Below are 15,313 nucleotides of genomic sequence, written 5' to 3'. Positions count from 1 at the left end.
ACCGACCTCATAGTTCATTCACAAGTCCTGCAGATTATAAACAGTCAGCCCATATGCAGGTACGGGCTGAAAGCTGGAGGACTTGTTTGCAGGAGTCTGGCATTGCACCCCTGATCACGGGTACAATGCTTTCCAGGCTCCTTAGGAAAAAAATAATAAATGTACATTTTTTTTCTGCAAAAATATGTGCATTTATTATTTTTTCACAAAATGTGAAATTGTCCTTTAAAGTAATGGAATCATGTAGAACCTAGTGGTGATGGGAATTGATGGGAAAATTCAGACTGTGTACTTAAATCAAATATGTAACTATCTTGTACCTCTTTCATTTACAGCTTCTATACACAGCCGTACAAACTTTGGGACAGTGCCATGTTCTCGATGGCAAAGAGCATCTAGGCGACAGCCAAAAACTTGATCTACAGAACAAAAAAAAAAAACATTAAAACTTATATTAGATTACTAAATTAAGAAATAATAAAGAAAACATAATGAAATAAATCAAAGATAGATGGACACAGGTTGAATTATTTAAAAAGAACAGGTGAAAATCCTCTCTGATCCTCTCTTATTATCATTCTGTCTTATTCTCTGATTCATTTCTATTTCAATTTCTGGTCTTACTAAGCACACTCACTAGATAAGCTTTTCTTCTCTGCATTAGCCCAATCCCAAGAGGTTTTACAGATCATTGCCTTACAGTGACTGATAAAAATAAAATCATATTATTGCCTCTAAGGACCACAGTGCAATGGTTACAGTACTGCAGTTCTCCAGGTCAATGAATGTGGGGTAGAGCTTAGAGAGTTTGCACATTTTTACCCCACCACCTACTGGAACACAAACCAGGGGTTATTAGGACTCTGCAAAATCAAACTCAGATGGCAACAACAAACACAGGATTTGAAAACAAAGAACACAAACATCTCAGGAGTTTTTGGCTACCCAGACAAGGCTTTCATTAAAATATCCAAAAGGCCAAGCAAAAAACCATGACCATGAAACAGAATGAGGGGGGTGGGGATACATGGAGTAATATATTAATCCTGTGTGAAGTTTTAGTGTGGGAAAAACTCAGAAGCCAACAATGCATCCCTGTGTCCTATAAAGCCAATAATGCACAAATACAGAAGCTTATACATCCTAAAGGCCCAACACCAAAACACAAATGAAGTAACTTGGTATGTGCAATTCAGCGTATTGAGTAATGAAGAGTGCAAAGCCGTACATTGCGGAGACAAAACGACTTCTCAACACATTATTGGCTCAACATAGTAGAGCAAATTATACAGATCAAGACTCGGAGGTTTTACTACACCTTAGTTAGTGGTAGTAAAATTCATTTTTCTAAATTGTACCTACAGGTAAGACTATAATAAGGCTTACCTGTAGGTACAATAAATATCTTCTAACTTGCTGTGTTTAGGAGATATTCACACTGGATGCAGCCAGTGATGTCTCCGGCGCATGTGCTCTAAAGGTCTGGCATACCCTGCCAGAACCGAGGGCTCCTGCACGCATGAGCTGGAGTGACGTCATTGCAGTTCCAGCCACTCACACAGCCAGAGCTTGCGAAGGAAGACCGGTGGAAGATGGAAGCCCTGTCGGTGGTGACAACGTGCCGCTGGAGGGTGTTGTTCTAAGGGAAGTATTTCATAGTGTAGTGCACAGTGGATTTGCCTTTAGTAAATCAACCCCATTATCTATGTCAGTGATCGCTTAAATTGTGATCTTCCTGACTCTTTCTCCTCACCAGCTACCCTTATTGTTAGTTCTTATGCCCTGTACACACGACCGGTTTTGCCGTCGGAATAAACTCTGAAGGTTTTTCCGATGGAATTCCGCTCAAGCTGTCTTGCACACACACGGTCACACCAAATTCCGACCATCAAGAACGCCGTGACATACAACACGTGCGATGGGACAACACGTACGACGTCTCGTACTTGCTTCAGAGCATGCGTCATTTTTGGTACGTCGGAACAGAATACAGACGAGCGGTTTTCCCGATAGGAATTTGTTCTGTCGGAAATATATAGAACATGTTCTCTATCTAAATCCGTCTGAATTTAAAAAAAAAAAAAAAAAAGTCTGATGGGGCATACACACATTCGGAATATACGATGAAAAGCTCCCATCTGACTTTTTCTGTCGGAAATTCCGACTGTGTGTACAGGGAATTATTGTTAGTGTATTTTATGTGTGGCCCAATGTGGCCCGGGAAGGTCAGAAGGCTGAACACCCCCGCGCTAGAGGGTTACATTTCAACAAATGTATTTAAAAAAAAGAGTTTATACTTCACTTTGTAGCAGGGTAACTGTACATCATAAATTATAATGCTTTCTGTGTTATAAAAGGAGTATGATAGTTTCAACTTGACTCTAGTGTCTTCTAATGGTGTAATTGGTTAATAGTTCTTGGTAATCCTATCTTGTGACATACATGATTTTTATTATGTCTTGTTAACAACATTAAAGTAAATGAGCTTGCACATTCATATACAATGATATTGCGTGATATGTACAATTTAGGCTAAACATTTAGAGTGGAATTCCAGCTTACACTTAAATAACCTTAATACTGTCACTTCCCCCTCCTAACATCTATGCTAACTAACCTGTGTAAGAAAGATGTATATACTTACCTAATTTTAGGCTGCTCTGGTCCGGTCATGTGATTTGGCTCTCCTATGTTAGCCACTGCAGGGAAGAAGAAAGTGTGCCAACAACAGATGGGCCATTGAAGCCTAGGAGTGATGTCACTGCCCCACTGCCTGTTGTTGGAGTACTCTCTCCTCTCCCATGCAGCCGTTACTGGCTGACACGGGAGTGATGTAAACACCTTCATGGCCAATTCACTGCATGCTTAAAATTGGCACATCCCTTACCATTATTAGGATGTTTGTGGCAGCACTAACATTTGTTGAAGTCCTTCAATCTGTCAAAGATCTGCTTAGTAATTATATACATGTTGCATATATCATAATAACTGACCTTTAATTAGTCCTTTCTCATGTAAGGTCTGAAGTGGGGGCCTCTTCATCAACATCTTCTTCAGCCTATGCTTCACTTTCTTTTTATCAACACTACCAACATTGTTGCTCACCCAGGATACTATGTACCAAAAAAAAAAAAAAAAAAAAAGCATAAAAACAGAAAAAAAAACATTTAAATAAACAAATAACACAATAAAACCTCTGTTAAAGCAATTATTACAGTATTATTACAGTACATCCCCATTAATACTGCTGTTCTGGCCAGTAAAATGAAATTCATTTGCAAAACCTTTGAACAATTATGAAGTTATAAGCCTGCTTCCTGAAGTCTACCTGAGCTCTGAGGTTGCCTGCACATAACTTAAGCATTATTTGAAATTTTTAGGTTTGTGTAGAAAATTGTAATGTAAAAACACTAAACAAAAGTATTGTACATTATGTAAATATGTAACACAAAGTAGTGTGTGCGTTATATACGTATTATTCATTCTCATTATAATAAATCTTACATTTTTTAACAAGGAGTAAAATGTGATGCATAGAAGTTAATATTCATATGCGTTTCCAATCTAAGTACGTAAGATTGTTTGGAGAAAATTCTCATTACTAGTGTATGTTAGAGCTGCACAATTAAACGTTAAAGAATCGAGATCCGCGATACAACTCTCCTCACAAACTTAAAGGATCACTAAAGATATATTTTTTTTAAATAACAAACATGTTATACTTACCTCCACTGTGCAGTTCGTTTTGCACAGAGTGGCCCTGAACCTGGTCTTCTGGGGTCCCTCGGCGGCTGTCTCGGCTCCCCCCTGCAAGGACTCAACACCTTCATGCGAGCTCCCTGGCATGGTGTTGAGTGTGGGTGCGCTCCCGTGATACAGCCGGCGGCCATAGCCGCTCACTGTATCACTCGGCCCCGCCCCCGCCACGTCATTGGATGTGATTGACAGCAGCACGAGCCAATGGCTGCACTGCTTTCAGTCCATCCACTGTAACCAATCAACAGCCAGGCTGAGCGGCGAAGAGGATGTCGGGGGCGAGCGTGGGACTTTCGAGGGGTCAGGTAAGGAAAACGGGGGGCTGGGGGGGGGGCGGTATTGTCGGATTTTTTTCACCTTAATGCATAGAATGCATTAAGGTGAAAAAACTTTTACCTTTACAACCCCTTTAAAACAGCATTTTCAAATTCTATGCAACAAGTGCAAAGAGTTCTCTGCTCACTTCTGACAGCTGACAAAAAATAAAGAAATCCAGGCAGCCTGCCAAGTTTATCATAACATCGGAGATAAAGAGAAACATTGTAAGGGATGAATTTCGGTCTGTAAAGGTCAGTTTAACCACTTAAAGACTAAGGTCTCTTTCACACGGACGATCTGTATGTCCGTTTTTCATCCTTCCATTTTCGGATGAAAAACAGACATACATGTATCCCTATGGAATAGCGGATGTCAGCGGATGAACGTCCGCTGACATCCGACCCGCTCCGATCCGAAAAAGTGTAACGGAGGAAAACCCTACTTTTCCATCCGTTTTCGGATCGTATCAGGTGACGACGGACTCTACGGTCCGTCATCATCCGATTCCCCATAGGGGAGAGCGGCGCTCTGACAGGTCCGTCGCTGCACAGTGTGCAGCGACGGACCTGTCATCTTCCTGCTCAGCGGGGATCGGCGGAGCGATCCCCGCTGAGCAAGCGGGTGTTCACGGGGCGGATCATCACTGATCTGCCCCGTGTGAAAGAGCCCTAAACCTTTTTCTGACACTTGTTGCTTACAAGTTAAAATCAGTATTTTTTGCTAGAAAATTACTTGGAACCCCCAAACATTATATATATATATATTTTTTTTTTAGCAGAGACCCTAGAGAATAAAATGGCGGTTGTTGCAATATTTTATGTCACATTGTATTTGCGTAGCGGTCTTTCAATTGCAATTTTTTTGGAAAAAAATACACTTCCATGAATTTTTTCCACGAAGATCCCTGGATTTAAATGACTATTGAAAGATTTGCTTTATAAAAATCCTTATATCTAATTTTTAAAGTGGTGCATGTGTTTAACTGACAGTGAATAATTAACCACCTGTCAATGTTTGGTGAATACAAAGATTCGCTGCTCTATAAATATGCCCCTAAGGTTTCTGAGGCTACGCTAGGTAGCAAGTAAAGAAGCATGATTGAAAATAGATAAAAATGGATCTGCTTTAGAAAGTACAATAAAGGTTTGGTCTGATAATGAGAATGGTTTATCCTGACTCCTACTTACTTGAAATAGGATTTGAAATATATGGGGATATATGGGGATTTCAAGACGTGCAAGGTTTCTAAACATACCACAGCCCCTCCTTATGTATAACCCAATAGATAGGTGATACATTTTAATAGCTGTACACCAAACACTATTACCATTAATACTGTTGCCGATTTACAAGGACTAAAACAAAAATAATCATCCACAACAACCAATTAGATAGCAGCTTTTTAAAGCAAGTCAGTAAATGAGCACCCAATCTAATATCTAACAACTAATGTGGGTTTACATTTTTTTTTACCTTGACTGTTTTACTTGTTTTGAAATAACTTTACCTTACAGTAGAATGTAGACTGTAGTGTATACTACATACAGTCTAATTAAACTGTACATGGGTGGTATATAAATATATCAACCTGTGACCTATTGCAGTAATTGCAATGCTACATTGGTAATTGCATACAGATATACAAAAATCACCCCCATCTACATCGTACATGTGAATTTCCGACTATCTTTATTCTTTGATGGGCTCTCCTCCTCTCCGCCACTTCCATCCAGGACCTCCATACTGCCTGCTCTTCTCAAAATTATGTCTTCCAATGGATTTTCTCGTTCCTACATGAAGAACAGTTGGATTGATTGTTAGATCATCATTTCTAGCCTTATTTTCAGCAGGATTTCAGATTTAGGAAATAGCCTAAAATCATTACTTTAGTATGGTGCATGACTTCACTTGTGCACAGTTTACAAAAACTTGCTCTGATTAATCCAAAAATAGGGTGAAGGAAGCATTACATAGAGTGTCAGTGGTTATTCATTATAATAAAACAATACTTTGGAATTCAATAATTATTTTGTATACAAGGAATTCTAGTGACTGATTATAGTGCCTTGAAAAAAGTATTCATAAACCTTGAAATTTGCCACATTTTGTCATGTTACAACCAAAAACATAAATGTATTTTATTGGGATTTTATGTGATAGACCAACACAAAGTGGCACATGATTGTGAAGTGGAAGAAAAATGAAAAGTGATTTTCAACATTTTTTACAAATAAATATGTGAAAAGTGTGGTGTGCATTTGTATTCAGCCCCTTTACTCTGATACCCCTAACTAAAATCTAGTGGAAACAATTGCATTTAGAAGTCACCTAATTAGTAAATAGAGTCCACATGTGTGTAATTTAATCTCAGTATAAATACCCCTGTTCTGTAAAGCCCTCAGAGGTTTGTTAGAGAACCTTAGTGAACAAACAGCATCATGAACGCTAAAGATCACACCAGACAGGTCAGGGATAAGGTAGTGGAGAAGTTTAAAGCAGGGTTAGGTTATAAAAAAATATCCCAAGCTTTGAACATCTCACGAAGCACTGTTCAATCCATCATGCTAAAATAGAAAGAATATGGCACAACTGCAAACCTACCAAGACATGGCCGTCCACCTAAACTGACAAGCCAGGCAAGGAGAGCATTAATCAGAGAAGCAGCCAAGAGGCCCATGGTAACTTTGGAGGAGCTGCAGAGATCAACAGCTCAGGTGGGAGAATCTGTCCACAGAACAACTATTAGTCGTGCGCTCCACAAATCTGGGATTTATGGAAGAGGGGCAAGAAGAAAGCCATTGTTGAAAAAAAGCCATAAGAAGTCCTGTTTGCAGTTTACGAGAAGCCATGCGGGGACAAAGCAAACATGTGGAAGAAGGTGCTCTGGTCAGATGAGACCAAAATTGAACTCTTTGGCCTAAAAACAAAATGCTATGTGTGGCGGAAAACTAACACTGAACATCACCCTAAACAAACTATCCCCGCCGTGAAACATGGTGGTGGCAGCATCATGTTGTGGGGATGTTTTTCTTCAGCAGGGACAGGGAAGCTGGTCAGAGTTGATAGGAAGATGGATGGAACCAAATACAGGGAAATCTTAGAAGAAAACCTGTTATGCCACGTACACATGGTCGGATTTTCCAACGGAAAATGTGTGATAGGACCTTGTTGTAGGAAATTCCGACTGTGTGTGGGCTCCATCACACAATTTCCATCGGAATTTCTGACACACAAAGTTTGAGAGCAGGATATAAAATTTTCCGACAACAAAATTCGTTGTCGGAATTTCCGATCGTGTGTACACAAATCCGACGCACAAAGTGCCACGCATGCTCAGAATAAATAAAGAGATGAAAGCTATTGGCTACTGCCCCGTTTATAGTCCCGACGTACGTGTTTTACATCACCGCGTTCAGAACGATCGGATTTTCCGACAACTTTGTGTGACCGTGTGTATGCAAGACAAGTTTGAGCCAACATCCGTTGGAAAAAATCCTAGGATTTTGTTGTCGGAATGTCTGATCAATGTCCGACCGTGTGTACGGGGCATTAGAGTCTGCAAAAGACTTGAGACTGGGGTAGAGGTTCACCTTCCAGCAGTACAACGACCCTAAACATACAGCCAAAGCTACAATGGAATTGCTTAGATCAAAGCATATGCATGTGTTAGAATGGCCCAGTCAAAGTCCAGACCCAAATCCAATTGAGAATCTGAGGCAAGACTTGCTTTTCACGGAAGCTCGCCATCCAATATGACAGAGCTTAAGCTATTTTGCAAAGAAGAATGGGTAAAATACCAATACACACCCAAAAAGACTTGCATCTGTAATTGCAGAGAAAGGTGGTTCTACAAAGTATTGACTCAAGTGGACTGAATACAAATGCAAGAAAATAATTTTTACAAATGTAAAAAATTTTGAAAACCATTTATCATTTTCCTTCCACTTCTCAATTATGTGCTGCTTTGTGTTGGTCTATCACATAAACTCCACAAAAATACATTTACGTTTTTGGTTGTAACATGACAAAATGTAGAAATTTTCAAGGGGTATGAATACTTTTGCAAGGCACTGTACATGTGCTATTCATGCTAATAATAAGCCCATTTATGCCAAGCATTACTTTATGTATTCTTTTTCACAAAGAATCTCCTTTCCTGAATACATTATAACAATCATGCATCTCTACAAGGATAACAAAATATATTCTAGAATAGTTCACAAGATTGTGGGTAAGTAAAAAAAATGTAATTTAAGTTAAAGTTTTAATGAAGGTAAAGCTTTTCAATTCCTGACAGTTCTATTACTCAAAGCAAGTTATGGTTCACATTGCATGTAGAATGGTAAACAGATCTTGCAGTTTTTTTTACTGGTAAAGCACTGGAAACAACTAAGTTCTCCTCTTTATTCTGTCAAAAGTTAAACTAAGCTATTGTCTGATTGGTCACTATGGGCAACAGCCTTATAGCAACTTTTACCCAGTTTTTACATATGAGCCTCTCAGTATGCTTGTGCCTATACTGAGTTAATATTATGACACACAGATCTGATTATCTGTTCTAAATAGAAAAATTAGATAATGCAATTAACTAAAAGTATGTAAAGAAGCCAAAATAAATCATGTGATATCAGTGCTGATAGTGTAACTTACCAGTCTGTCAGTGATTCTCTGCAGGGCATCGTACCATTCCTGTACAACAGACTCCTTGTCAGACTGCAGTAGGAACTCGTTGCCTGTTACCATGCGGAGCTGCAGAGGGCACATATCACGTATGCATAAAGTTGGGTCACAGCCAGTTTGTGCAGAGGATGATAAAGCAATTCCTGTAGTATGTGACCACCGGAACACTCAAGAGACAATAAAGTACTCTATTAAGCTGGGCAATCAGGATGTAGGCTTCAAAGACTGCATTACTATATGCATCCTAAGAACTGTCAGGTAGTTCTACCTAATTATTCTACTGCCATCTTTCCTTTTAGTGTTGGATATACAACTGATTAAAGGTGAGAAAAAAATAACCTCTACAAATTTTATATAAATATCCTAATCCTAAATGTTTATAACTGGGAAGGTAAAGTCTATACATTTCTCTCCATTCTCCCATCTTGTAGCAGTGTTGGTAAAAACTTTCCATGGTAATAAGTATCATATTAGTAACAACTAGATATCAAAAGGCCAGGACTAAAGATTTTCTTGAATTAGGGTGACAGAGCCCTGGAATCTAAGCTTGGTGGCAGCTTTGACTGTATCTAATGATTGTGTGGCAGTGTGGCAGCCAATCAGTGCCCGTTGGAGCTACAGTGGGGTTCCTGGGAGAGTCAACTTTTATGGAGAGAAAGAAAGAGATCACCAAGCTGTAAGGATTGGGCCAAATATTATTCTTTTATTTTTCACAATAAAAGGGTCTACCAAGAGTTAACAGCCAATGCCTTTTGAGGGGTCATGCACAAATCCCTCTCAGTCAGATCTTAATTTTATTGTGCAAGGGAAATCTGGACAGTTGGTTAATCTTGGGTTTTAATTCTTTGTAAATAGTAGTTTAAAGCTTCCTCAGGAGTTGTCTGGCAGCTGACCAAATAACTTAAGATATGGCTGTCTACCTACATAAACAGTCATTTTTATTCTTTCTAAATAATGTAAGCTTTTAACGTCTATGCTAAACAGCCGGATCATTTAGATGCAGCTATAACCTGTAAAATCTGTAACCAAAAGAGACTGGAATTTTAACTTAATCACTTCACATAAGGGCCACATGGCTAAACTAGTCATCTATTGCTGGACTAGGGTAAATGAATTACAAACTCCATAGGGCTATATGAAAAATATAGGCCATGCAATATCTACCCCTTTACACTATAGATGGGTCACTTAGGGTGACTTACATGAATGACATTCTTTTTGCTGGACATATCCTGGGCCCAGTCAATGGAGGCACCCCTGAGGTCCATGCTGCTCTCGGGCTTACTGTTGGATGGTTTCTAAAAGACAAAATGTGTTTCAGTAAACAGTTAAAGCAGAACTCCAGTCAAAGCTTGTGTTTTGTTTTGGATGGAGTGGGAAAGTATTAAAATAGCTGACAAGTTTCATTGCTGTCTTTGTCCCTTTTAGGGAGATTTCTACTTTTGTAATGTTACACAGACAGTAATTGAGGTGACAGCTGAATAAGGAAGGCTTAGAACAGTGCTTCCCAAAGTGCGCAATACTACTCCCTGAGGGGCACTGGAATGATCCAGGGGGGTGGTAGAAGCTTCTGTGTAATTGGGGGGGCATTAAATAAAAATAAGGGGGCAGTGGAAGCAAACAAGGAAAGAAGAAAAGGTAAGAAAATTTTGAAAAACCATTCGTACATGTTTAATCTGTTGTGTAATACAGGTTCGAAGTTGTAATAATTACCTTATTTTCCAAAATAAACACTAAAAATGCAAGGTATAACTGATTAGTTGTCAAGTCCACCAACAGGTCTTATAGCCCAACTCCAGGCAGAAATAAAAAAAACTCTTGTAGTGGGGCTGTGCCAGTTTTGTCCAGGGAAGAGGAGAAACCCTTATACTTACCCCCAACCTCCACTCCCCCGGCAAATGGTGCTCCCCCACGATCCAGCGATGGACAGCGGCTGGTGTCCTCATGTCCAGAGCAGGGCTATGGATGCTGCTCTGAGCTTCAGGACATCAGGATTGAAGATAGCTAGAGCGCAGGCGTACAGGAGCTGGGGACCAGCAATGCTATGACAATATTATGCGATAGAAAATGTTGTATTTATTTATATTTTTTCCAATCTTGTATTTCACCATACAGTAAGAGCTTGTCCCACGAGTCGTCCTTGACGAAGGGACGGTCAGTTTCAGTCCCGAAACGCGTAGGCCTTCGTGGAAGACATTACAAGCATCTTTATCCAATGCACATCAGTACAGCTGTGTTTCAGCTTTTTATTGTGTTCACTGTGTTATGTTTATTAACTATGCTAATGTTTTGTATACATATATAAATTTTTCTATGGAATAAAATTGTTTTTACATTACGCTGTTGCCGTTAAAGTCCCACAACCTTATTTGGGGGTATTTTTTTCAACTGATTAGTTGTCAAGTCTTAAAGCCCAACTCCAGGCAGAAATAAAAAAAAACCCTTGTAGTGGGGCTGTGCCAGTTTTGTCCAGGGAAGAGGAGAAACCCTTATACTTACCCCCAACCTCCACTCCCCCGGCAAATGGTCCTCCCCTCACTGCATCTTTCTGTTTGTCTGCTTAAAGAAGGTAGATTTCCAGGGGGCGTGGAGTCATTTTTTTTTCTGAAAAGGGAGCAGTAGACCAAATAATTTTGGAAACCTCTGGTTTGGAACCTCTGTCATATCTGTATTGCTATTTGTGACCTTGTTAAGTAAGTGCCCCCTCCTAAGCTGTCCCCAATGGAAGAGATCTGGTATTTTAAAATAATATTTATTCTTTTCAGCAGGTTCTGTAAATCAGTGCACAGCAGAAAGATCAAAGTAGTCATTATATTACACTCCACACATGCTAACATACTGTATGTCATAAATACCTGGTTTACCATCTTCCTTCATTTAATTAGATGATTAATAAATTGTACACACCATGCCATTTTGTGCCAGCAGACTTGTAGAGGACTGTTTTACCCTATTCATGGAAATAATATATATGTATATTCTATTCCCTCATTGGTACCCAGTATATAATCCAAAATGCATTACCCAGCCAGAAGGAGCCTGAACCTTAGGGTCCTTGTAGAACACTAGACTATTTCCAGTCAAAACTACTAAAGATGCAGTCCAATTTTTCCTAAAAAAAAAAAAAAAAAATGCATAAGTGATACATTTTAATTATATATTTAATTTAGTATACTTTTGGTACCACTGGAATATGTAGCAGTTCTAAGGTTGCAGCAATTGAAATATCAGAAGTCAGATTGTCACTACTGTGAATTTAAGTACTACAGTCAAATACACCAAGCAGCAATGTACCAACCCTAGGCAATGTCAAAACTGAATGTAGCAAAAAATTCCTTAGAGCCCATTCACACCAGCCTGGTCTGCTGCAGTGCATTAAACGTATGCGTATTTTACGGGATGGTACAATTTGTTGTGCTAGGGAATCTACAATTATGCATTCAGCATTTGTGGAAGCACACTGCAATGCATGTCAGTTGACAAGGTGCATTGGGGTGCCATTCATTTTGATGCACAGCAATGCATGTAAGGTTATTGCAATGTGATAGTATGAAATTGCATTGGCAGAAAACATATCTAAGGTAACAACACTGAAGTGCAGCCACATTGTAATGCCTAAAGTACCAGTGTTAGTCTACAAACTGATGTCTGTTTTCCTGTCATGTCAATAGTGGATGTGGCAAGCAAAAATTTCCTTAACTTGCATTGGCAGAAAACATATTGAAGATAACAATGGTAACGTGCAGTCACTTTGTAGTTCCTGCAACTACCTGTGTTAATCTTTAAATTGATCCATGTATCATTCTATTGCATCCTAAGCCTAAACTGTACATAGGGCCTTGGCTTTTGCCCAAGTTGAAATTAAATCCCACCTTTTACCACATTCAATATTTGGTCTGACCCCCAACATTTACCTGACATCTTAACCACTTGTTGACCAGCCGCCGTCATTATACTGTGGCAAGTTGGCTCCCCTGAGCGAATCACCGTAGGTGTATGTCCGCTGCTCTAAGAGCGATAGGGGGCGCATGCGCACCGCCGGAGCCGGTGTGCGTGGCCACCTGCGATCGCTCCACAGAGAGCCAGGACGGGGATCTGTCAATGTAAACAGACAGATCCCCATTCTGACAGGGGGGTAGCGAGAGATCTGCTGTTCCTAGTGATCAAGAACAGCAATCTTTATCCTCCTCCAGTCAGTACACTTCCCCCACAGTTAGAAACACCTCCCTAGGGAACACTTAGCCCCTTGAGCGCCCCCTAGTGTTAACCCCTTCCCTGCCAGTGACATGCATACAGTAATCAGTGCCTATTTTTAGCTTTGATCGCTGTATAAATGTCAATGGTCCCAAAAAAGTGTCAAAAGTGTCCGATTTGTCCACCGCAATGTCGCAGTCCCACTAAAAATCACTGATCACTGCCATTACTAGTAAAAAATTAATAAATAATAAAAATGTCCAAAATCTATCCCCTATTTTGTAGACGCTATAACTTTTGTGCAAACCAATCAATATACGCTTATTGTGATTTTTTTACCAAAAATATATAGAAGAATACATATTGGCCTAAACTGAGGAAGAAATTTGTTTTTTTTTTACTTTTTTTTATTATAGCAAATAGTAAAGAATATTGTTTGGTTTTTTTTTTTTCAAAATTGTTGCTCTTGTTTTGTTTATAGCGCAAAAAATAAAAACTGCAGAGGTAATCAAATACAACCAAAAGAAAGCTCTATTTGTGGGGAAAAAAAGGACATAAATTTTGTTTGGGTACAACGTCGTACAACCGCGCAATTGTCAGGTAAAGTGATGCAGTTCTGTATCGCAAAAAATGGCCTGGTCATTAAGGGGGTAAATCCTTCTGGTCCTTAACTGGTAGTTGAATGACAGGGTTTAGTGCTAGCAGTAGCATACAGACAGAATTGTCACAACACAAGCAACAGAGAACACATAGGCAGAGTACACACAATGCATACAGACGGACTACACCAAGCATACACAGTCTGAGAACAAGCACAGCACACAGGGCATGTGACATCTGCAAGGACACAGAGCACTGTAAATCATACAATTGAAGCAAAAAATTATTTCAAAATGATTGAACAACAACTATCGTATTAGAAAGGATTGAAGAGTGATGTTGAATGACACTTTTTACTTATGCCCCATGCACATGATCAGAAATTCCGTCAGAAAAAACTTGGATGTTTCTTCCGACAGAATTCCGCTCAAGCTTGCCTTGCATACACACGGTCACAAAAAAGTTCTCTGAACTTTCGACTGTCAAGAACGCGGTGACGTACAACACTACGACGAGCCAAGAAAATGAAGTCCAATGCTTCCGAGCATGCGTCAAATTATTTCCGAGCATGCGTCGTTTTTTGCGTGTCTGAATTGCATACAGATGATTGCATTTTCGGATAGGAACTTTTCCCGACCGAAAAATAGAGAACATGCTCTCAATCTTTTGCTGGCTGGAAATTTGCCAGCAAAAGACCGATGGAGCATACACACGGTCGCATTTTCCGACAAAAAAGCTCTCATGAAAATTTTGCTGGTGGCATTTCCGATCGTGTGTACGCGGCATTAGTGTGCAAACATGGGAAACAGCATATCACAATATGGTTTTTGTCATTAAGAAATTTAAACAGTGGAATAGCGGTGTCTTTGTTTTGAGAATCAAACCCTTGATTTATTTCAACAGCTGCAGTATCCCACTGGTATACTGCATTGGAACAGACTCTTAAAGTAGCTTAAATACAAAAAGGAGTGGGCTGGTCACAGAGAATGAGCAGAGCAGACATTTAGCTTTACAGCACTGTGTATCATTAACAACTGTCATTTTTCAAATGACAATTCATGCAGTAAACAACACATTTCAGTAGCTCCTGCGGGTTATCATCAGGGTGGATTACCTGATAGATCCCATAACAGGAAGTACCTGCATTTTGAACGTATGTAAGAAGAGAGGTGAGATAGGTGTTCTATGTGTAGATGAAAAGACATGCTTACTTTAGTTTTCTTCCACCTTCTGCTATTTTCGTCTTGTTTAACTGTCCTGCCTTTTCCACCTCCTTAAAAAAAAACAAGCAAGTTAAAAAACAACTTAACGTCAACTAAAAAAAAAATAGCTACCTCTTACTATGTCTGGTGCCATTCATCTTTGCAACATCAAAAAAAAATAAAGAAAAAACTAAACTTCGAGCAGGATACAAAATTCAGTTAGTGGAATTAATGAGCAGCCACACTCCTTCTTTTTGCACTCCTCTGTAATCAGTGGCCCTGTTGCTGATTGCTCTGGGCTGATCAGGGTCCCACAGGCTGCACACTTGATTGCTGCTCCCTGCTTTCTGGAAAGATCCAGAACATAGGAGTGGAGTAGGCTCAGGGGCAGTTTGAATATTTATGAGGTCCCAGCCAAACCCGGAAGGGGTGTACTCAGAAGGTGACTGGAAAGAACATAAATAGTCCGGGGCTGCTTCAGTCAAGGTCCTTATCCTGTAAGAGAAGCACCCAGCCTGAAAAGCTGTCACCCTCCCAGGCTACCCTACATCTTCACCAGGAGC

At 39.7% G+C, this 15,313-nt stretch overlaps 1 protein-coding gene across 6 annotated transcripts in view; it reads right to left on the bottom strand.

Moving 5' to 3' along the window:
* ARHGAP9 (Rho GTPase activating protein 9) overlaps positions 1-15,313 on the bottom strand; it is a 212,908-nt gene that overhangs the window by 57,401 nt on the left and 140,194 nt on the right. For all 6 annotated transcript variants that reach the window (XM_073613794.1, XM_073613796.1, XM_073613797.1 and 3 more), the window contains 7 exons: positions 14,760-14,821; positions 11,779-11,866; positions 9,957-10,052; positions 8,725-8,823; positions 5,744-5,864; positions 2,994-3,113; positions 321-419 (listed from right to left, as the gene is read on the bottom strand). In XM_073613794.1, the coding sequence (XP_073469895.1) occupies positions 321-419; positions 2,994-3,113; positions 5,744-5,864; positions 8,725-8,823; positions 9,957-10,052; positions 11,779-11,866; positions 14,760-14,821 (685 nt within the window). The remainder of the gene's footprint in view (positions 1-320; positions 420-2,993; positions 3,114-5,743; positions 5,865-8,724; positions 8,824-9,956; positions 10,053-11,778; positions 11,867-14,759; positions 14,822-15,313) is intronic.

Source organism: Aquarana catesbeiana, linkage group LG02 (assembly GCF_042186555.1).
Source record: "Aquarana catesbeiana isolate 2022-GZ linkage group LG02, ASM4218655v1, whole genome shotgun sequence".
Classification (NCBI taxonomy): Eukaryota; Metazoa; Chordata; class Amphibia; order Anura; family Ranidae; genus Aquarana; species Aquarana catesbeiana.
This window is presented reverse-complemented; position numbering and strand designations above follow the sequence as displayed.